The following is a 23,866-nucleotide window of genomic DNA, read 5'->3' as shown; positions in this document are numbered from 1 at the left end:
AAAAGCTGTTATATAGAAGAGTGACACATAATATGTTTTTATTTGCCTTTTTCTTTAACTTTTTAATTGCATTATTTACATTTTTAATATTGCTTTGTTATTTTTATTGTTATGTACTTTTACAGTTTTAAATCAAATAAAAAGTGTGCGTCTCTTTTCTTGAACCTAGACTGGTCTGGTCCATTATGATTGATGTGAACATGAGTCTTAACCTGCAGTCAGGACACTCCGAATAAAACATGGAAAATAACCATTTAATTACAATAATGTACCAGATAGAATGTATATTGTACATTCAAGATTTCTATTAGTTGTTAACTCTTTTCTTTACAATTATTCATTGCTGTTATTCAAGCCTTATATTTTCAGTAGGAAATAAGTCATCACACTGGAGAAAGCTGCGCTCGAAAGCAGGGCCGTAGCCAGGATTTTTAAAATACCGAGGTCATTTTTTCAAATTCCACCCCCCCCCCCCCCCCCCCCCCCCCCCCCCCCCCCCCATCCACACACACACACACACACACACACACACACACACACACACACATACATACACTTACATATAAATACAAAAAAATACCATAGATTTGGAAGACACATTTATTTTCACAATTCTAAACTTGTGTAACAATGGCACCATAACTGACTGTGTTACTCAGCCTGTTTAGTCAGTCCTATGACAACGTAGTTTTGTGTGTTTCTCGAGATTCTAATGACAAATGAAACTTAGCGCTTCACAGCGCTGAACAGTCTGCCACTGACACACACAGGCTCACCTTCTCTCCTACTCTTTCCCTGCCCTTCTGTTGTTGGCTTTTTAAAACTTAATTTAGTTTGATGCAAGTTCTTCTTCATGTCTGCATTTCGCTCAAGACCACACTACGATGTATTAGCTTACGTGAAAAAACATACAATCAGCCTGCCGGCTTTCCAGACTCTCTGAATCTGTAGCCTAGGTAACGTGTCACGTGCCACTGCCTGCAAAGACAGATAGAGGCGGAGATTTCACTTGAGATTAGACGGAGAATGTGAATTTAATTGGGAGAAAATACATACGACATATAGATTCGGATTCTGTGTTTGGCATTGATCATCACTGCTGGATTTCAGCTTTGACTAATTTGAAATTTAGGGAAAAAATACCGAGGACATGACCTCGGTGTCCTCAATGGTAGATACGGCCATGCTCGAAAGGGCAGTTTATGGTCGTTAGTTTCCCCCAAACCCTGCCTCTGGAGCCGGTGAAACTCACTGTCAGAAGCTGCTTTTATACAACGAATGTCAAAGAAGTTACATGCCGGAGAAAACACCCTTAAAGCACATTAACCATCAGATGCACCTGAACGACCTTGGCTGTTTCATGAATTCATTAAGTCATGTGATTTTTTGCAAACGGGTGGGCAAGCGATATAATGCTAAAGGAGTGAAAGCTTTGTAGAGTGAGACTAAAGAAACATTAATGGGTCAGTGTTGACAGGTTTTGCGGCCCAAATCTTTAAACGACTTTAAGAAAAAAAGCCCAAAGTCGAGTAGCCAATAATAAGCGGACTTCACACCTCTGACTGGACATAGAGAGAAGGAAGTTATAGCCTCAGAGAAAGAAAAAGGGAAGTATTTTATATGTTGCACACGTGCTTTAACACTACAGTGGACAGCTCGGTCAGTGTTAGGTGCACTTCAGTTTTTATCGTCGCGCTGTAAAGAAAACATTTCATCTGTCTTAGCGCGTTTCATGTTTTATTCATTAGTTTAATAAAAACACAAGAGGTCCGGACTGCAACAAGGCACAGGTATGTAATGCTATTAATGTAACGGCACGAATGTGTGTGTGTGTGTGTGTGTGTGTGTGTGTGTGTGTGTGTGTGTGCAGTTTACAATCCGATGTAGCCTAATCGTAATTTCCAAAATGTCCAAAACGAAATCAAAACTAAAAAAAAAAAAAAGGAAAAAAAAAAAAGAAAGAAAGAAAATACTGTTTTAATTAGGCTTTATTTGGAAAACTAACCAAAATCTATATACTGTAATATTTGTCCAAGTGGCCACTGCTTATTTATTTATTTATTTATTTATTATAGAGGACGCGTGTTTGAAGCATAGATGTATGCGCTCTGGTACTTTATTTACCTTTGTGTTTTGGATTTTGAGATTTCATATAATTGTATTAAAGTTATGCAAGCTTCATGTTAGCTGGTTTGTAGTTAAAAGTCTCGATAAAGACGAGTTCATTGTGTAGAAACCTGGCTTTAAAACACCTGACCTTTTTACTGTTTCATGTTATAAGGCTTCTTAATAAAGCAAAATAACAGCTTTTAAACTAAGCCAGTTTTATCTGTCATTTCGAACAATTAATGTTGCTTAAGTGTGATTGATCGCTGTAACTGTCTATTACTAAATATTCTCTGTGATCAGACTGTATAACAAGAAGAAAAATGAATAAACATTAATGATTAAAACATTAGTTGTTTGGTGGTTCGTCCCAGTCTCCCAGATATTATTGACACGATTCCACAGGGATATTTGAATGGCCTTCTGCTGCTGATGCACCATTTTACACCAATATAAATCTGATACTCAGCCTTTCTGTGTGTGTGTGTGTGTGTGTGTTAGATAGATAGATAGATAGATAGATAGATAGATAGATAGATAGATAGATAGATAGATAGATTTTTATTTTTATTGCACAGTGGGATAAACTTGAAGGTTTTTAAATGTTCATGAAATTGATGGGTGGAGAAAAGAAGACTTTTGGATTTCATTCTGATTTGTGCCGGACAGACTGAAACAGCTCAAAGCAGAAGTGGTCTAGATATGAGGTCCAGAGTGTTTTTTCCAGCCCTCTTCCTTGTTTCTGAAGGGTGGGAAAGGCAGTAGTGATATTCTCTCAGCAGTCCAGACTGTCGGCTGTAGTCTTCTGCGGTCTGATTTAATATCTGATCCAAACCAGACAATCAGAGAAGTGCAGAGGACAGAAGCAGCTCCTGCGGCAGAATCGAACTGTAATGTGTAGAGTGTGCTGATGATGTGAAATCTGATGAGATCGGCTGTTAAGACACAGTTATCACACCGGATCTGGACTGCAGTGATGCCTTATCCTGCATATGAAGACCACATGTTTCAGATTTCTGTGTTTGTAATAGTATTTCACCCCTGTAGCTCATTTCTAATGGGTTAACCTGAATGCTTCAACATTCCCTGACCTGTCTTATGAACTTCCAAGATTTTCAGGAGGACAAAAACACCCTTCAAGTTCTGTCTTTAGTGTTTGGCAATTCAATAACAAGATATGACAGAATTCAGATTCATAAGGAGATCTTACAGGTTTCAGAATGAACACTAAAAGGTCTCAATCAATAATATTTCAAATGTAAATATCATTAAGATGTAGTATTTCTCCTCTAAAGATGGCTCAGTATCGCAGACTCTCAGACGGCAGTGCTGACAGCAGTATCTCAGATCCCAGCATAAACGTTTCTCCTGGTGTGATCAGTGAGTATAAACTTCACACTCAATTTGAGCAACATCAGTTTAATCTTAGCAGCATAAAGCATCAAATCTCCCACAGAAACCACAATCTGATGGCAATGATAGACCAGAGTGGACCAGAGTCAGAGGACTGAAAATGCCTCTTTTTTCATGTTTTCTTTATTAAGTTGAAAATTGGAATATATTTCAACAAATTTCTGATAACGTACAGGTATGACAATACTTGCATGTTTCTGCCTCATTAGACACACAGTTCAGTGTGGTGGCTACACATTTATGTTGTAACACACAATCTTTTTATTATTGTTTATTGTAACACAATGTCAGTGCCATAGAAACCAATGCAGATATTCCAGAAAATGAAAAAGTGCCACCGGACAAACTGAAGTGGAAGGTCAATCATTTAGATCAGATTGAGTCTGGATACACAAATAATTAGATTTGGAGTGACTGTGAATGAATAGTTAATTGTCTCCTATTAGCCTAGTAAACTAGACCCCATAAACACACAAAACAAACCCCACAAATAAATGAAATAAATGATTGAAATATAATAGTAATATTTTGTGTTGATTGCATTTAATACATTACACATTCAAGAAGATATTTGCAATTATTTTTATTTATTTATTTATTTATTTATTTTTTGCATGTTTGGACTGAGTTTTCATTGCATTCACACAGTTTTGACCAGCAGGTGTTTTCAGTGCTTCAAAATAATAATAATTTTGCAAAGCAATTGGTGCAGTTGATTCAAAGTTTGGAAAATCTTTGCTTCTCTTATCTCTAGTGATGGAAATTATTCTAAAACTTGTTTATAGAGGTGCTAAAAGAACACGGATACACCATGAAGGAAGAACTTGGACGAGGAGCTTCAGGAATAGCGTTTCTGGTGAAAGACACAGACGGAGATCCTTATGTGATCAAACAGATGAACTCCAGAGATGTAAGCATTACTGAATCTTACTAAAGTATTGAGCACAGAAGTGACATCTTTTTCTTTGCAATAAGAGTGTCACTTAAATGGAAGGTTTTTTCTTCTTCTTCTTCTTCTTCTTCTTCTTCTTCTTCTTCTTCTTCTATCTTTTTAGGGGGATGAGCTGGATACTGTCAGAAAGGAAGTCGAGATCCTGAAAACTCTGAACTTTGGATATATTGTCACTTATGTGAATTCATTTGAAGGTTTTTTTCTTTTTACACTAAAGTTCCTTTGCTCCAAATAGCGACTGAAGAAGGATAACACAATTAACTTAACAAAAAACATCAGTATAGCTTTTGGAAAATGAAGCTATTTTAATACATTCAGAGTTAAATTATTCTCTGACTGGATGTTAATTTATTTAGATAAAGAAGCGGGACGCATATATATTGTGATGGAGTATTGTGAAGGAGGTGACCTTTCAAAAATCATGGAAACACAGAAAGAAGAACGTTTTTTTGAAGAAAAACAGGTGAGTTTCTTATGCAGACATTCATGATTTAGTATGATATGACCCAAAAAATACAATCCTTGTGGGGACATTATACAACACACATGTTAGGTTTACATGTCTTATGGGGACATTTAGATGTAATGGTGACTGTACAAACTGTATATTCTCTCCCGTTATACTAACCCTACCCCTAAACCTACCCATCCCACAAAACTTTCTGCATTGATAGATTCTCAAAAAATATAATTCTGTATGATTTATAGGCTTGTTTCCTCATGGAGACCAAAAAATGTCCCTACAAGGTCAGAACTGACTGGTACTTGTGGGGACATTTGATCCCCATAATGTAGGGAAAACCAGGACCACACAAACACAATCACTGACTCACACACTGGGATTTCTCCATGTGTGTAGATCCTCGACTGGCTGGTTCAGATTTGTCTGGCTCTGAAGTATCTCCATGAGAAGAAAATTATTCATAGAGATATTAAGCCTCAGGTATGCACTGATAAAGTTCAATAAATCACATCACAAAGTCAAATCTGTAAGACTCATGAGATTTCTGTTGTCATTGTAGAACGTCTTTCTGACTGAAGATGGTTACGTCAATCTAGGAGATTTTGGATGCTCAACAGCATTGGAAAGGTAAACAAAAAGCAGTAATGGGAACAAAATGAAAAATTCTTGGCCAAAAGCAAAAGTCCTGGACTGTTATAGGTTTGAGTTTACATTGTTTTTCCTTTGCAGAGCTGATGAATATGCTAGTTCAGTTGTGGGTGCAAAGCTCTACGTCAGCCCAGAAGTTTATCAGAGGAAATATAACTCCAAGAGGTATGCTTTTGGATAACTGAATGCATATAAAATATTGATATGTTCAGCATTATAAAACGGTAATCAAAATGACAATTTCCTTGATAAGGTCTTTCCACGAAGGTTGATTATTTTAGTTGTCTAAAAGTGTAACAGTTATGTACAGTACACTTAAATGAAAAATGAATTATGGAATCATATTTTTTAAGAAGCTGGCACATAACATTTTCTACAGTGAACACATACTTCTTGATTTTCATTGTCATGCATTGGCTGTTTTAGTGACATATGGTCATTGGGATGGTTGCTCCATGATCTCTGCATGCTTGATGTGTGGGTGAGTATTTTTTTTTTATTTATTTATTTTCAAAAAAGCACCATATTTAATGTTTTTAGTCCGATGATGATGAAATGCCAAAAGGGTCAAATAATAAAAGAATGATTAAATAACTCAAATCAGGAAATCCAAACAATGAGTAAACTCCACAAGTTGTGCACAAATACAGGACCCTGATCATATCAAACTGAGGAACTAAATACACAGAGATCACGAACAGGACTAACAGGTGTGATGATCAAATCGTGTTCAGATTGTGGTGGGAACTTAGAACAAAGGAGATATGTGACTGAAGGGACACACAAATTAAACTAAACAGCATAACTGTGACAGAATGCTCTCCTTTGAGAAGGTGCAGCCTTGCGACGTAAAATGGCTGAGCAGGTAGTTCTGGAGATGGATGAAGGACTGGTGAAGGAGGAATCCCTGTTGGAAGGGACCAGGGTGGTGATGATGGTGGATGAGACCAGGGAGGTGAGAATGGGAGGAGTGGCCAGGTGGTACAACAGAGCCAGGATGCAAGCCCGTGACGGAGTCAACATAGGGAGGAGCCACGATGGAGTCTTGGCTGATGACAACCAGGGGACGACAGACGGAGAAGAAGCCATTGACAGTAGAGCCCTAGGCGCAGACAAAGAGCCAATAGGACCAAGTGATACACGGCGTAGCCGCAGCGAAAAATGTCCAAGGTGGTAAAATGTGGAAAGCTCTTGAGTCTGTGGCGCAGGCAGGGTGATGTTTGACGAAGGTGGAACCGTAGGGACAAGGGAGCCTGGTGGAGCCGAGGGTAGAGGCAAGGTGGAGCCGACAGGTTGACAGGTGTAGTGATGGGACCGGCAGCCGGAAGAGGAGCCGGGAGATCCACTTACTTGGGCGAAGCTGGCAACCCGTGACTCAGCATCAGTTGAGATGATGGGTTGAAGGGAATCAGCGAACGTGAGGCAGAAGGACTGGCTGAATCTGGATGAGGAGGAATGAGAGGGAGGCCGGTCAGGATTAGCAACAACAACACAATCGCAATACAGGGTGATGAAACAAGCTTTATGCTGGGCAGGACCAGCAGTGATGATAGCACAGGAGAGGGGCAGGCTGGGGAGCATTACCTTAGTTTCCCAATTGAACAACCAGTCCTCATTGTCTAGATGCACCAAAACTCCCACAGGAACAGATAGTGTCGGATCACACACTTGGTCAGACTCACTGTGGGATTTCGGCTCTGGGGCGATGGCCAGCGCTGTTCTCCTCCCAGGCTCTGGATCATTCATCACAGCAGATGAAAGCTCCCTGTCTGCGGTGGGCTCTGGTGTCACAAGGGTGCATGGTGGGGTTTGTTTCGGAGGATGGCCTGTTTCCATGTTCCCATCCTCATATCCATCTGAAGAACAAAACACACAGATAACGAACTTTAGGACTAGGGTGATAATTGAATCATTGTCCACGGCAACAGATTGTGGTGAGGACTTAGAACAAAAAACTTTTTCATGGTACACAGCAAAACCCCCAGTGTTAAAGGTTTAGTTCCCCCAAAAATGAAAATTCTCATTAATTACTCATCCTCATGTCGTTCCACACCTGTAAAACCTTCGTTCATCTTCAGAACACAAATTAAGATCCTTTTTTTTTTTCTTTATTATAATCTGCTTGTAGTCATATCCAGCACTTTTGTTTTCCTTTTTTCCCTTCAACCCCTATTGACACTAAGCAGATTCTTATTTTATTTTTTTCCTCCACAGGCCGATAACATGCAGCGCCACATACTTCATGCTGTCAGTATGACAGGAAACCCCCCTCCCATCTCAGAGAGATACTCAGAGGAACTTCGGGAATTAATCAGTCAAATGCTCAGTCGTGACCCTAAAGACAGACCTTCAGCTGAAGAGATTCTAGCTAAACCGTTCCTGACAGATGCAGTAGACAGAAACAGCAGAACTCCAGAGGCACTGCTACAGAGTTTTGTGAAGTCTATCACCGCCTTTGATGAGGCCTACAACAAGCACTATAAAGACATTGAGGTTTTAGTTAGTGAGTGGGGAAGAATAACAGATTCGATGGAGTCTGCACATTACAGCGCCACAGCGGGGAGTCTGTCAGGTTCGGTGATCGGAGCAGCTGGAGGAATCACTGCATTAGCTGGTTTAATTTTGTCACCGTTCACTCTTGGGGCGTCTCTGATTGTTACTGGTGTTGGTGTTGGAGTAGGAGTTGCAGGTGGAGTAACAGGTGCTGCATCCACCATTACTAACACTGTACAACAAAAATCATTCAGAGAGAGCCTTGAACAAATTCAGCAGAAGTATGAATCTGCAAGCGAACCAATTCTCACACCACTGAATACACTGAGAAAGGTTCTGAGAAAAATCACAAAGTTCAGTGTTTTTTTCGGCACCTCAGCTTTTGACAAAGTGCAAATATCATGCAATGTAGGCAGAAGAAATGTTTTGTGTGCAACACAACTCATGAATTTGGGTCTGTTGGCAAATGTTAGCAGAATTGCTACTCAGACTGCAAGAGTAGGGCGAGTTGTAGCAGAAGCAGTCTCAGGAGTGTTAAGTGGACTGTTAGTCATACTTGATGTCGCCTTCATAGTGATAAATTCTGTAGACATTCACCAGATGAGACAGGGAAAAGTAGATGATCCAGAAAAGGTCCAATCCAGTGTGCTTAAATCCATTGCAGAGATGAGGAGAACACATAATGAGCTTTGCAATGTCCAGAAGGAAATACAAACAACAAGAGAGGAACTAAAAGACTATATAGAATTGGCCAGGGGTGACAGAGAAATAGACAATGATTTAAATAGTTTAAACATATAGATATGTTGACCATCAGGGTCACCTTGATTTTGCCAAGTAGGACATGTTCCTGGATCAACATCTTTGTTGATCCTGGAATAATATTCCAAACAACCAATCAGATTTGAGGGACAAGTCTACCGTTTATGTCAAGTTTAGGCTTGCAACCAGGGTTAGGTGCTTCTACATCAATGTTATTCACTTATTAATTATTCTTATTCACTTATTATTATCTTTCCCCTCTGATTTTAGGGATAAGTTATGGGTATAGGTTTAGGGGTAGGAATAGGGTTAAGACTACATTTTCAGACTGGAATGTTGTTCCAGGATCAACAAAATATGTTGATGAACATGTCTTACTTGACAAAATCACTATGACCTTCCAGTCAAAGAATCAGACAACATTATACATGAGAGTGAAGGGAATTTTTTTTTTTTTTTTTTGTAGAAATCAATCTAAATATTTAATATGTTGCTCCGGAACAACCATAATTAATGTTTATAAAGTTCCTTTTATGTACTGATTGTTTTTGTAAAATTATGCAACAAAGTTAATTTTTACATTTTAATTTTACATTTTAATTTTAAAGTTTAGTAAATTTCATCTATACAGCAGCTCTGGAGAAAGGTGATGTCACTGTCCAGCTCAGTTCAATTCTCATTCAATAGTGTCAATGCAGGCGGATCAGTAATATTGTTGAATATCAAGTGAAACCAAACTTCATCAGGTGACAGAATGGACAAAAAAGAAAAGAAAACAACACTATAAATCAGACACTGTATATCCATTATACTCAAGTGTTTTCTATTAAATAGAGGTGTAGGTTTGATTATGGATTATAGCATTTATGGATTAATATTGACTTACATGTACTTATTGGGGTGTGTTTTAAAATTGTTTTTAGTGATATGTGGGTAAATGAATTAAAGTCAAATCTGTATCTAAACAATTCAAAGACAAAAACAATACAATTCTTCTGATATATGTGAGAATATTCTTATAAGAAAGTGTACTTAAGTTTAAAGAAAAATAATTTCAAGTGCGAATGGGCACAGTATATAATAGTATATACAGTATATATTAAACAATAAGAACATTTAAAGTATATTAACAAATATTGGACAGCACTCTTAAGTTCAAACTGAATCCTTTATTTTACATGTGCTTTAGAATGTCAATACATCAAAATAAATGTACTTCTTTAAAGCACTACTAAATTATTTAAAATGCACATTTAAGTTAAACTTACATATCATTACAAAGTGCATTTTTAAAAAGGGCACTTAAAGAAAATACACTTTCATTAGTTTCTTAAGTATACTTAAGTGATCTTTAATTTTAGTAATATTATATTATCTGCAAGTAAACTTTAAAAAAAAATTTAAAAGTATTTTTTAAAAAACATGTTATCCACATGTTTGGACATATATATGTCTCCAGCAAACAATGGAATAAAGTCAATCTGGTTAGCAATAAGTGAAGCTGTAATGCTGTTTGTGGAGTTGTTCAGTCCTCCTCTGCTGAGATCTTGAGAGATTTAATGTCTTTTATCTTCAGATGATTTCATCTAAGCCTGTGGCTGAAGAAAGTTATAGTTTCTGTGTTTCTTTGTTTTCTATTCTTGTTTCTCTTTCCTTCAGTGATTCTGCTTGTTTGCAGCAGGTGTTCATCACTAATGCTCAATCATCACTTAATTAATCACTTTCATTAACTGCAACTCTGCTTCAGGTGGTGTTATTTAACAGTCTGTAGTGAGGACACAAACACAGACCAGTAATTTTAACACTGAGGGTTTTGCTGGGTGGCTCTTTAATGGTCTTGGAGGGTCTGTTCTTGACCACACCTCTGGTCTTGACTGGTCATGGTCTTGGATGTCCGTGTCTGCAGATTCAGCATTGCTTGCTGGTTGAGTCTCACAAGGTGGTTTGCGAAGTTTAAATCAAATCAAAAATATTATACAAGCCATAATTAGTTTGTAGTGAGCTCCGATTTACTTACGCCTGTCATTTTATGAAATAAAGCTTCAATAAATTGTGGAGCTGAAATTTGTATGATTATTAAACACTGCGTCACATGGGTTTGGAATGATGTGAAATTCAAAAGTTTGACCATGCTCTAGTGTAAGTCTGGGGATAATAATGAATCATTTTCACAGATGAGTGAAATTACTGAAAGTCTGGAATCATTCACAACATACAAACATTTACTCTCATCTGATGTCTGATATGCTGAAAACTGCTATGATAATGCTTCGTTGTGTTCGCTCCTCACACAGAAGGCAGGGCTAAAGCTCCAAGCACATTCCTCTAGAAGCTTCTGATTGGTTAATTCATCATAGCGATAGAAAGAGATCAGCAAGATGTACTGAAACTAAACAGAAAATGTAATGTCACTATTTTCCATAGTAGTGTCACTTAACCCTCATGCACTGTTCGATGTCTGGTTACAGCCTGTGTGGTCCGGGTCAAATTGACCCTAATTGGATTAAAAAAAAAAAAAAATCACACTATGAAAAAAAACAAAAACCATTCAATCAAGTACAAATAATTAACTTTTAATATCAATACATTTAGAACAATATAAATAATACATTTCTGAATTTATGATGAATAAAAATGTTCATTTATTTTTAAGACCCTCCCCGCATCCGTGGGACATTTGCCATTATACATTTATAATAACAATATCTTAGTATAAACCTAAAGTAATCTTGACAAACTATATATCATTTGAAAGCGTTCAGACTCTAGTTTTTATATTTGGTGACTGATTTTCAAAATAAATGACAGCGCAATAGAGGAATAGCTATAGATTCTTCATTTGTGATGTGGCGCCAAACTATTCTTTCCGTATGTTTTTATGTGTTTTAGGGATTGAATTCAAATCAAATATTAACATTACTGCCAAAGCTACTTATGAACTACCAGTTCATAAATATGTTGAAAATTATGGAAATATATGGTTCAGAGCACTCAAACCATATATGGAAATCAAAGAGTCCTTATATGGTCACCGGTGGAGTCTGGATGTCATCTAGTGGAAAAGTTTGGTACTGCCCACAAAAAAACTTACTTAAAGTTCTTTTTTTGAGATATCAACCTAAAATTTTCAGATATTTAGCTCTGATTTTCTTGAAGTTTTAGAGTTGAATTTGTTTTGTAAAATATATATTTTATATAAAATATATATTTTTTTAAATATTTTAAATTTTAATCAATTTAAACTTTTAAACTTTTTTTATTTTACTTTTACAACTTTTTTTTTTTTTTTTTTTACTTCTCCAATAATCTGTGACATTTCGCCTTTAAAAAATATGCCAAACTTAAGTCTGTGCTCTAAAGTCAAGATTTTTAACAATTTAGGTTGGTAAAGTGATTTTTTTATGCTCAAAAAGTTGGACAGACAGTTAACAGGTAAAACAACTTTTTTTATTTTCACAAACTTTCAAAATAAAAAGTTGTTAAACTCAGTAAGACACTTCAGTACTAGAGTTGAGGAGTTCTGACATACAGCACAAGAGTGTTTTGTATTTTGGGTCTGTACAGTTGCTTTTGAATGGTTTTCTATATGGGTCAAATTGAAACACGAACAGTAAGAACGTATAAAATTTCTGTGCACATTTCACAACACATCAGTGTGCTGAAACTCTGCATGCATGTTCATGACCCTAAATGAGAAAACGTCACAAAATTAAAAAAAAAAAAAAAAGTAACATGGGTTTAATTTTATTTCAGACATATTGAAAAAAGAAATGATAGCTCATTTTACCATCTGTGGCTGACAAAATATTTTTCAGTATTGGAATAAGTCGGAAGAAATAACTTGGCTCGGCTGCAGTTGCCAGATTTGGGATGAATGACGCCCCAGAATCGGTTCAAATACACTGACCCTAGTCCAGCTGCCAAAACTGCCGGCATTGGGTCACAATCAAGCCAACAAGAATTGAACACTTACTCTGTACTGGTCCGAGATCTGGGAACTTAAACTGAGCTGACACTTGGCCACAATTTCACATTCATTACAGTTCAAAGAAATTAATTGGCATGATTGTTTTACTGTTTGAAGTTTCTGTTGATGTTTGAGTGTCCAGCAGATGGCGCCAAATCTCCATTCAAACTGATGACGAGATTTCAGTCATAAAGGCACATCCAGAATATCAGGCGTCTCCTCTATAGGATCACGTGATGCTGCTGATGATGACGTCACTGCAGCTGAGAGGATTAAATGACGAGGAACCGGAAGTGAAAGTGAAAGTAAACAAACTTGAACAGCAGCTCGACTCCTGAGATAATATTACGCGCAGCGCTGTGTTTTATGCTCATATGTTGATTTAGTAATATTATGAATCATTTTGAGAATATACTGAGTTTTTGTTTCTGTTTTTTTATGAAGATGGCGACCGGAGATGCACCTCCTGAAACTCAGTTTACGCGCTTTAAATATTAAAACACAAATGCATTTGTTTGAGTTTGTATTAATCCATCCAATCCAGCTTCACATTGAGCTGATGAATATATTCATGTAGGCTACTGATGATTTTTAGTGACATTTTAAGTTCATTTCTTTCTCTTTCAGAGATCAGCTCCAGTCCAGATGATCCAATGATCCGGATTCTTCTGATGGACAGAAACACTCATCAGGAAACACTTTTATAATGTTACAAAAGATTTTTTAACTTTTAAACCTTTTTTAAACTTTTTTGAACTGTGTATTCATCAAAGAATCTTGAAAAAAACTGTATCAGGGTTTACATAAAAACATTAAGACAGTATGAAGAGAGAGAGAGAGAGAGAGAGAGAGAGAGAGAGAGAGAGAGCATTCCCAAAGTCAGTTCCTTCTTTTGTGTTTATTCTTAGACAGTGTGACTACAACATGGTAATTGATTAGATATTTACATAAAGATACAGAAATACAGAAAGATAATTACATTTTCAACAAGCAGGATCCAATGCAGAGCTCCAGACCCTATATCAGTTATGCTGGTTATCAGACATATAAACATGAAAATAAATGGTTTGTTATTTTTTTTAAAAATCAATATTGGTCCATCTCTACTATTTATGAAATCATGCTGAATCTCAGAGTACAGAAGCACGAACTTCATTAGTGTATGCTCTTATAATGTCAATGAGAGAGCTTTTCATGAATTAAATTTTTTAAAAAGATAAAGAATAAATGACAATATAAATAACATGTACAGCACATCTGTCCTCTTCATTAAAGAACCCTGAGAGTTTCTGTTCAATCAATCTTTAGGAAGAGAGATAGAGGGAGAAGGTGAAAGGAAGGATGGAGAACGTGAGAGAAAGGGAAAATAAGAGGAGGTTGGGTGCGCTTCCAAAGTTGGAGTTGGATGTTGGATTGAATTCAACAAATCCAGGTGGGTTGCTGCCCATGTAAGACTTGATCCAGTTCTGGTACTGAGAGACTCTGGTGTACACGCCAGGATATTTAGGGAGAGCACATCCTTTACCAAAACTCACAATGCCGGACTGAATCCACAGAGAGTCTTTCTTACTGACCATTGGACCTCCAGAGTCTCCCTGTATTCACAAACATTCAGCATTTAAATCTCTGACGATATACAGTGAACATAACAGTAAAAGTATGCCAGCCGTGTGTCCACCAAAGCACTTTCCCCCCTGAGGCCTTTTTCAGTTGTTTGCAGTGGGAACGCTGAGCGTTTTTCTCTTGTCACCGAGAGTTGAACAATGTTCAACTTTGGGTAAAACCAAGAGAGTAATAGAGTAATAGTTTATTCTGTTGATATACATATTGTGTGGCATCCCCTTCCAGCAGTGTCCTTCAAGTGCGGAAAAACGCAGTTTATAATTCATCCTGGGCCTCATTTATAAAATGTTGTGCAGAAACCGCCCTAAATTTTATCTTACGGTCATTTCTCAGATGTGTGTGTGTGTGATTCATAGAATGAACGTACACACCGAAAACAAGAGTACGCCTCTCTTTAGACGTGAAATCTACAAATCACAAATGATCTTGTGTGCAGCTGAATGGTTTCACTTCTCTGCATGGTAAACGACACCTAATTAATGTCATTTACATATAAAAGATCACCAGTCATCGTCCAAATCCTTTAATTTAGAATGGCGAGCTGCAAGAAAAGCGTAGATTTCCAAAAGCCTGCTGACCAGGAAAAGTGTGTACGTCTGCTCAGACCCTGACGTGACGCTAAACACTTTTCCATGTCAAAGACCGTTTTTATAAACATGAGCGTTGGCGTGGATTTAAGCGTATGCACTCTCTAAGATCAAATCTGTGCATGCGCACGCTTTATAAATGAGGTCCCTCGTGTGTGCAGCAAATATCCCACATAGTTGTGCATATAGACTGCACTGCAACTGCATGTGCAGAACAGCTGTAGTATCAAAAATGAGTCTTAGTGTACAAGCTCATGATCGATGGTGGCAGGTTGGCAGAGTAAAGTTTGCAGGTGACCAAAACTGGTGAGTAGTGTCTTATAAATTGCTTTGGATTAAAAAGTGTTAAAATGAATGACTGTCTTACCTGACATGAATCTTTTCCTCCCTGATTTAACAATCCAGCACAAATCATATTGTTTGTGATGCTTATGTTGATCCCTCCATAAGCTTTATCACAGTCACTGTTGCTCACAATGGGTATCATCACCTCCTGCAGTGTATCTGGAGACTGGCCTGTGACACAGATCAGAGGACACTATGGCTTTTAAAAACTATTTCTAGGTAAATTACTGAGTTTTACAGTATTGTTTTAATTTCATTGGCAAACAAATGTTCACTCACCTCCAGATTGTAGCCTGCCCCATCCAGTGACCCAGCTCTCTGTACCTGAAGAAAATACACTACCAGCCGCCGCCAGACAGACCGGCTTAATGTAATCAGAGAAAGGCACAGACGAGTTGAGCTGGACCAGTGCTATGTCGTTGTCCTCGGGCTGATCATTATAGTTACTATGTCTGATGATTCGACTCGCTGTCCTGATTATCTCATGAGGGTTTGAGCTGGATTGGTTCAAATGCCCAAAGTACATCACAATGTCAGGATCACTGATATTGCTAGACTCTCTGGTTGTAAATAGAGAAAGTCTGCATCAATTCCACTATTATCAATCTACGGTTGTATCTTAAGTTTTATTTAAGCTTTCAACATACTCGAAGCAGTGAGCTGCAGATAAAACCCAGTCTTTATTGATCAGAGTCCCACCACACAAATAGTCATGGACATGAATCCTGACTTGCCACGGCCAGGCTCCTGCCGTCGCATCCTCTCCTCCAACAATCCTGACATTGAGGGGGGCTCGACCACACACTGATGAGAGGAAAGACAATGTGGGAATTCCCAATTAAAATGATATAATACATACAAGATGTGTGGAACAAGAGTTTTATGGTCGTTAAGAGCATGACAACTTACCATCTAACTGGCAGAGGGAACCTGGGAAACAGAGAAGAGACACGACAGACAAACATCATCCACAGTTATCAAAGTTCATCTTCAGGAGCAGCAGTGTGAGATTCAGATCGACCCAAAGATGAAGTTCCTCCCCAAATAATTTCATTTTAAACTGTTTCTAATAATGTAATTTTATTTTTATGAATTTTATTCTTATATATAATTTTGCGTTATGATTTAAATTATGCAAATATGCTTTATTATTTCCATGCAAATGCAAGATATTCTTTCATGTATCTTTGAAACTGGACACTTCTCTTCTTCTCTTGAAATGCTTTGGCTCTCATAAGTCAGTAAAGAAAGAGATTGTCTCATTCGGTGTCACTTTTACTTAAAGGATTAGTTCACTATAAAATGAAAATTAACCCAAGCTTTACTTAAGCCATCCAATGTGTATATGACTTTCTTCTTTCTGATGAACACAATCGGACTTATATTAATAAATATCCTGACGCATCCGAGCTTTATGATGGCAGTGAACGGGATCAACGAGTATGAGCTGAAGAAAGTGTCTCCATCATAAACGTACTCCACACGGCTCCAGAGGGTTAATAAAGGCCTTATGAAGTGAAGCGATGTGTTTGTGTAAAAAATATACATATTCAAACAAGTTATGAAGTAAAATATCTAGCTTTCATGCCTTATGTATTCAGCTTACAAAAAAAAAAAAAAAATCTTGAAAAGGGGAAGGTGTAGGACGTAGCGTAATCTTTTTCAACTGTGAGAGTTTTACACTTTCTTCATAAGTCTGGCCGACATTATAAGCATTTTAAAATGACTTTCAATTTGTTCTTAAGACTTCTGTGGTATGTTCTTATTCAGAGTCTTAAAACGCTATAAATCAAGCCTCGGTAGTTTTGTAATCAATTAAATTTATTCAAATTGGTTGTTCTTTTTATAATAAACAAACAAAATCATATAAGCAAATAAAACTTCATCACTGAAGTATAAGATACAATAATCAGGCTTTGAATCAAATGTGTATCAGCTCTGGGCAAATGTGTGTTCATCTTTTTATTTTATGTTACATCTTCTGTTGTTTAATGAATGTTTATTGCATTATGTAAGTGTTGTGTGTTACCATGATGGTGTTTTGTGTTTGCGTGAATTACTCTGTGCACCTTCTATATATTAGTATATACTTCAGCTCGTGGAAAAGCTACTTGTGACGATTCTTCATGTGGCTTTCTCATTTACCACCTGGATTATATGGAGGTTGTCAGTATATGTTAAAGGTACAAAACAGATTTTAGTAGTAGTGTGCATTGTTGAATTTACTGGTTTACATTCAAACTTCCAACTGAACCAAAAGTTAAAACAAATTTCCCATCACTCACTGAGAGAGATGTTTAATACACATATGTAAATATTTTATTACAGACGTTTTTCACACTTTTTAAAAAGGCAATGTTTTTCTTTAATTATTTATTACATTCTATAATAACTTTTCCTTTATGCAAAGAAAATTCATACATGTGTTTGTTTAATGTTAAAAGTACATATTCTCAGTTCCTTAAACCAAAAAAGAGCAGAGCAGCAAACAAGCTTTATTCAGTATCAGATAGTGTATCATACTGAGTTTCTGCTGGTCTTTGCTGTAGAATCTGAAGTGCATCTGGATTCACTGAAACAGGAGGTAGAAGAGCAGAGGAGACAAGAGCAGGAGGAAGCTTCCCTTATACACTCCGTCTAATCAAGACAGCAAGGAAATTCGTATTAATTAACACCACACTACTACTACTATCACTACTGCTACTACTAAGAAAACTGCATCTTTGTTGTTGATCAATTTCTCACAACTTTTTAAAAACAATAAAAACTCTGAATGTACTTGACTTATTCATCAGTTTCTCCTTTTCATGCTGCTATAGCTTTACACTATGTTTTACTACTTTTAATATTGTGGTGCTTATTAACAATCACATGTTCATATTGAATTATTATTGTTTGTAAAATATCCTCATTTTAAGTTACTGTGGATGAAATTAAACTGCTAGTGCATGCTGAAATAAAGGTCAATACCTGCTGCATTGCAAAGATCAGTGTCACAGCAGCTATAAGACTGTGTCCCTGGTTCACATTTATCTAGGCACCCTTTAGTTGTGATAGACACCTTAGCGAACCCTGTAAAAAACACATAAATGCTCAAATAATAGGATAATAAAAAAAATCCAAGATTAGCAGTTTACAAGTATACTTTCTCTCCAGCAGTATGATCACTTATACAGCAGATTTCCACATTATTCTGGACTTACCAATGGATTGTTCTACCGTACCGCTTGCACATTTAAAATTTCCATCTGGACATGTCTCCACTTTCAGTTCACAGGAGCCCGTCAAAACAGATGTGCACGAGTAACACTTGAGAGAATATCCTTACAAACAGAGAAAGACATTGAGTTAGCTCTCTACAGTATGACTAGCAAATAATGCATTTCAATATTTGCTGCTTTTTGTACCTCCAGTGAGAAAAATGAAAAGAAGAACAACGGAGACTTGCAGATCCATCATGTGTCAGAAACAGAATGACTATACAGAAATAATGCTTCAGGTTCTTTTATGTCTGTTCAGAAAGGGTTGGGTTTAGTAAGGACACATTGTGAAATACGCAAGGCACTATGAAAGTTACTGCTAAGAAAAGGGAATCTGAAACTTCATCAGGTTGGGGCTCATTTGTGAAAACAGGCAGAATGAGTTTCTGTGGAAAAGCCCCCCGCCCCAGTACTTCTCCAGAAACAATTTGATAGTTTTGATAGTTACATAATTATTTCCTGTTCCTAGTATTCCGTTCTGCTCTTTGTTAACATAACCCAATGTTGTCTCACGCACATGATCAAATTTCTAACACTGAGGTTATAGTTTGAGATAAATCGATTATACTGTAACAAGAAATAATTTTCTTTGGTTAACCGTTTGGCAAACCCATTCTACAGATCCTACACTCCAAAAAAGGCTGGGTTAAAAACAACCCATTTGGCAACCCAGCACTGGGTAAATACTGGACTGAACAAATGCTGGGATAAAGTAACCCAGCAAGTTGGACTGAACATTTTAACCCAGCAGGGTTGGGTTGTACAATTTAACCCAAAGTCTGCTCACACTGTTATTGTCATGATCCCTGCCTGTGTCCCCTGTCTTCATTGTTGTGTTCACCTCTTGTTTCCCTGCTGCTGTTCCCTTGTTTGTTACCATGGACACTTATTGGACCATACCCATTGTTTCCTTGTTTAGCTTGTTAGTTCCTGTGTATAAGTAGCGCTTGTGTTTTGTCAGTTGGTGTATGTATTCCTGTGGTCTTTTTCTCCTGGTGTTTCCCTTGTGTTTGCTGCTTCCTGTGTTTGTCCATTTTATGGAATACTGGAATAAATTATATACTGCACATGGATCCTCTTCACTGGCTCCCTAGTGAAAAAAAAAGTATGCTAAGTATACTTGCAGCAAGACTAATTATTAGTATATTTCAAGTGTGTCAATGATTAGTTAACTTAAAGTGTGCTATTTTGAAACAACTAATTTTGTACCAAGTATATTTTAGTTGTAATTAAGTTGTATAAAAACACAACTTTAAGTATATTTAGTGTACTTTTGTGTGCTAAATTGGACCAACTTCAAGTATACTTAGTACACTTTAAGTATATGCCTGTGTAGGGACTAATTACATGCTTGATTAGTGATATTAAAGTGTACTTAATTTGTGTTATAAGTATACTTTATTTGTTTTAAGTACATTTGATTTGATTTGACATTTGATTTAAGTACATAACAAAAATTACGAGTGTCTTCCGAACACACAAGCGATACACAATGAATATATTATTTTACAGGTAATAGTATACTGTATGCTCAGTACCTTTGGCTTATTCCAAATACTAAAAATGACACACTTTGCAGTCAATAACAACACACTTTGTTATTACTCATACTTTATATAATATAGTCAACATTTGAAGTGGTTCTAAAACCTTCTTCTTAGGACAACTTTGCTGAACTTTTTTGATCCACTTCAAATGTTGACTACTGTACTTTGAATTACATAATCTCACACATTACAGTAATATAATTGTGCTACTATTTAAATACAGTTTAATGAATTACTTAGGTGACATTTTCCCAAAGTTGAATGCATTTGTTTTCAAGGCCATTAAAATAAATAAAATGTAACAACATCACTAATGAAGAGACATATTTCATTAATAAATCCAATGGTTTTTATTTAAACTTAACATAGATTCAGAAAAACTTACCATGTTTTTCATTAAAGAAAAAAAAAAAATATTGGACCAATGGTGACCCTCTATACACAAATACAAATTACACATTATATTCCATTTTCTGCTGAGCTGCTCATTATTGTGTCTGATGGCCGCAACACAGAGGCAGTGACTGCAGAAACTCGTGAAGAACAGCATCTGTTAACAGAATATACAAGAGACATGAGGTCAGACAGCATGATCAACTCTTTATTCACGTTTACAATAGTCTGTCTGAATCCTACATTGAATCAATAATATTTTTGAACAGTAAATGAGGATTAGCAGCAGGGAACTGTATCAGTATGGCATGTCGATATTGTTTTCGGTACATAGTTAAGCATACAACACTTAAGGAATTAATATTGCACAGAATACGGGCCGATTTGACCAATCATATGAACGGGGCATTTTGGTGCTGCATACAAACATATAAACCACCACAAACTCAAAAAGGAGATATCAAGCAACAAAATCTGATTGGTCACAGACCGAGTTGAAGAGACATTTGAATTCCGAAGTCTCAAGTTTAACAACTCAACATATTTTTTCGCATGTAAAGTTACTTGTGCTGCTGGTGTGTTGTTTAATATAGATATGTGTGTACGATTGTAAAATGATTCTGCCAGTGTAAACTTATTAAACATATATAAACATATTTACGAAGCTGGCAACCCATGGACCCTTGGCTCGGCATCAGTTAAGATGATGGATTGAAGGGAATCAGCGAACATGAGGCTGAAGGACTGGCTGAATCTGGATGAGGAGAAAGGAGAGGGAGGCCGGTCAGGATTAGCAACAACAACACAATCTCAATACAGGGTGATGAAACAGGCTTTTTGCTGGGCAGGACCAGCAGTGATGATAGGGGCAGACTGGGGAGCATTACCTTAGTTTCCCAATCGAACAACCAGTCCTCATTGTCTAGATGCACAAAACTCCAACAGGAACAGATAGTGTCGGATCACATACTTCTTCAGACTGTTGGATTTCGGCTCTGAGGCAATGGCCAGCGCTGTTCTCCTCCCAGGCTCTGGACCATTCATCACAACAGATGAAAGCTCCCTGTCTGCGGTGGGCTCTGGTGTCACATCCATGCCTGGATAGGCTCTAGGCAAGGGTGCATGGTGGGGTTTGTTTCGGAGGATGGCCTGTTTCCATGTTCCCATCCTCATATCCATCTGAAGAACAAAACACACAGATAACGAACTTTAGGACTAGGGTGATAATTGATCATTGTCTATGACAACAGATTGTGGTGAGAACAAAAGAGACAAGTGACTGAAGAGATACAAAAAGCCTTCATTCATCTTCAGAACACAAATTAAGATATTTTTTATGAAATCCGAGAGGTATATTCTCATCCATAGGCAGCAATTTAACCAACACTTTCAAGGTCCAGACCTTGAAAGTTTTGGTTAAATTGCTATGGACGGATTTCATGAGAATATCTTAATTTGTGTTCTGAAGATGAAAGAAGGTCTTTGATTATCTGGTTCAGGTGTGTTTAATTGGGGTTGGAGCTCCTTTTTTTTTCATTATAAACTGCTTGTAGTCATATCCAGCACTTTTGTTTTCCTTTCCTTTTTTTTCCTTCAACCCCTATTGACACTAAGCAACCCTCCGGGTTTCCTGTCATCCTGACAGCATGAAGTATGTGGCGCTGCATGTTATCGGCCTGTGAAGGAAAAAAAATAAAATAAGAATCTGCTTAGTGTCAATAAGGGTTGAAGGAAAAAAAAAGAACAAAATACAAAAGACACTCAGAGGAACTTTGCGAATTAATCAGTCAAATGCTCATTCAAGACCGTAGAGACAGACCTTCAGCTGAAGAGATTCTAGCTAAACCGTTACTGACAGATGCAGTAGACAGAAACAGCAGAACTCCAGAGGCACTGCTACAGAGATTTGTGAAGTGTATCACCGCCTTTGATGAGGCCTACAACAAGCACTATAAAGACATTGAGGTTTTAGTTAGTGAGTGGGGAAGAATAACAGATTCGATGGAATCTGCACATTACAGCGCCACAGCGGGGAGTCTGTCAGGTTCGGTGATCGGAGCAGCTGGAGGAATCACTGCATTAGCTGGTTTAATTTTGGCACCGTTCACTCTTGGGGCGTCTCTGATTGTTACTGGTGTTGGTGTTGGAGTAGGAGTTGCAGGTGGAGTAACAGGTGCTGCATCCACCATTACTAACACTGTACAACAAAAATCATTCAGAGAGAGCCTTGAACAAATTCAGCAGAAGTATAAATCTGCAAGCGAACCAATTCTCACACCACTGAATACACTGAGAAAGGTTCTGAGAAAAATCACAAAGTTCAGTGTTTTTTTCGGCAGCTCAGCTTTTGACAATGTGCAAATATCATGCAATTTAGACAGAAGGAATGTTTTGTGTGCAACACAACTCATGAATTTGGGTCTGTTGGCAAATGTTAGCAGAATTGCTACTCAGACTGCAAGAGTAGGGCGAGTTGTAGCAGAAGCAGTCTCAGGAGTGTTAAGTGGACTGTTAGTCATACTTGATGTCGCCTTCATAGTGATGGATTCTGTAGACATTCACCAGATGAGACAGGGAAAAGTAGATGATCCAGAAAAGGTCCAATCCAGTGTGCTTAAATCCATTTCAGAGATGAGGAGAACACATAATGAGCTTTGCAATGTCCAGAAGGAAATACAAACAACAAGAGAGGAACTAAAAGGCTATATAGAATGGGCCAGGGGTGACAGAGAAATAGACAATGATTTAAATAGATTAAACATATAAACATGATTCCAGTCAAAGAATCAGACAACTTTAGTGAAGGGAAAAAATTGAGTTTTTGTAGAATCAATCTAAATATTTAATATGTTGCTCTGGAACAACCAGAATTCATGTGTATATAGCGCTTTTTACAATACCGATTGTTTCAGTAAAATTATGCAACAAAGATTGTTTTAGCTGAACAGCTTTAGAAGAAAATAGTGTCATTGTTCAGCTTAAGTCAGTTGATTCAGCTCTGTTGTAAAAATCATCCGTTATTAATTTAGTTGATTTCATCTATACAGCAGCTCTGGAGAAAGGTGATGTCATTGTCCAGCGCATTTCAATTCTCATACAATAGTGTCGATGCAGGTGGATCAGTATTATTGTTGAATATTAAGTGTCCCAGACTAAGCAAGCCAGAGGAGACAGCAGCAATGAGCTCAAACTCCAACAGGTGACAGAATGGACACACACACAAAACCTATACATCACTGATGTATATATATACACTGTATACATCCATTATACACAAGTGTTTTCTATTAAATATGTGGTGTAGGTT

General features: G+C 37.3%; 3 protein-coding genes and 1 long non-coding RNA gene across 4 annotated transcripts in view; 2 read left to right on the top strand and 2 right to left on the bottom strand.

Moving 5' to 3' along the window:
• LOC127508111 (zinc finger protein 234-like) overlaps positions 1 to 23,866 on the bottom strand; it is a 404,421-nt gene that overhangs the window by 285,737 nt on the left and 94,818 nt on the right. The window lies entirely within an intron of this gene.
• LOC127508121 (probable myosin light chain kinase DDB_G0271550) lies at positions 1,648 to 8,907 on the top strand. Its single transcript, XM_051885783.1, has 10 exons — positions 1,648 to 1,790; positions 3,402 to 3,486; positions 4,305 to 4,429; positions 4,575 to 4,665; positions 4,828 to 4,934; positions 5,331 to 5,414; positions 5,494 to 5,561; positions 5,664 to 5,747; positions 6,009 to 6,063; positions 7,797 to 8,907. Exons 2-10 carry the CDS (start codon positions 3,402 to 3,404, stop codon positions 8,874 to 8,876), a joined length of 1,779 nt encoding a protein of 592 aa, XP_051741743.1. The 5' UTR covers positions 1,648 to 1,790; the 3' UTR covers positions 8,877 to 8,907.
• On the bottom strand, positions 17,309 to 18,929 carry LOC127508229 (uncharacterized). Its single transcript, XR_007928726.1, has 4 exons — positions 18,767 to 18,929; positions 18,563 to 18,682; positions 18,330 to 18,431; positions 17,309 to 17,996 (listed from the first exon to the last, which is right to left on the bottom strand). It is a non-coding gene; the product is annotated as an uncharacterized LOC127508229 (long non-coding RNA).
• LOC127510131 (apolipoprotein L3-like) lies at positions 21,290 to 23,697 on the top strand. Its single transcript, XM_051889612.1, has 2 exons — positions 21,290 to 21,342; positions 22,317 to 23,697. Exons 1-2 carry the CDS (start codon positions 21,290 to 21,292, stop codon positions 23,323 to 23,325), a joined length of 1,062 nt encoding a protein of 353 aa, XP_051745572.1. The 3' UTR covers positions 23,326 to 23,697.

The sequence above is a fragment of the Ctenopharyngodon idella genome, chromosome 3, assembly GCF_019924925.1.
Source record: "Ctenopharyngodon idella isolate HZGC_01 chromosome 3, HZGC01, whole genome shotgun sequence".
Taxonomy (NCBI): Eukaryota; Metazoa; Chordata; class Actinopteri; order Cypriniformes; family Xenocyprididae; genus Ctenopharyngodon; species Ctenopharyngodon idella.
The sequence above is the reverse complement of the archived record's forward strand: the minus strand, read 5'-3'. Positions and strand labels throughout refer to the sequence as shown.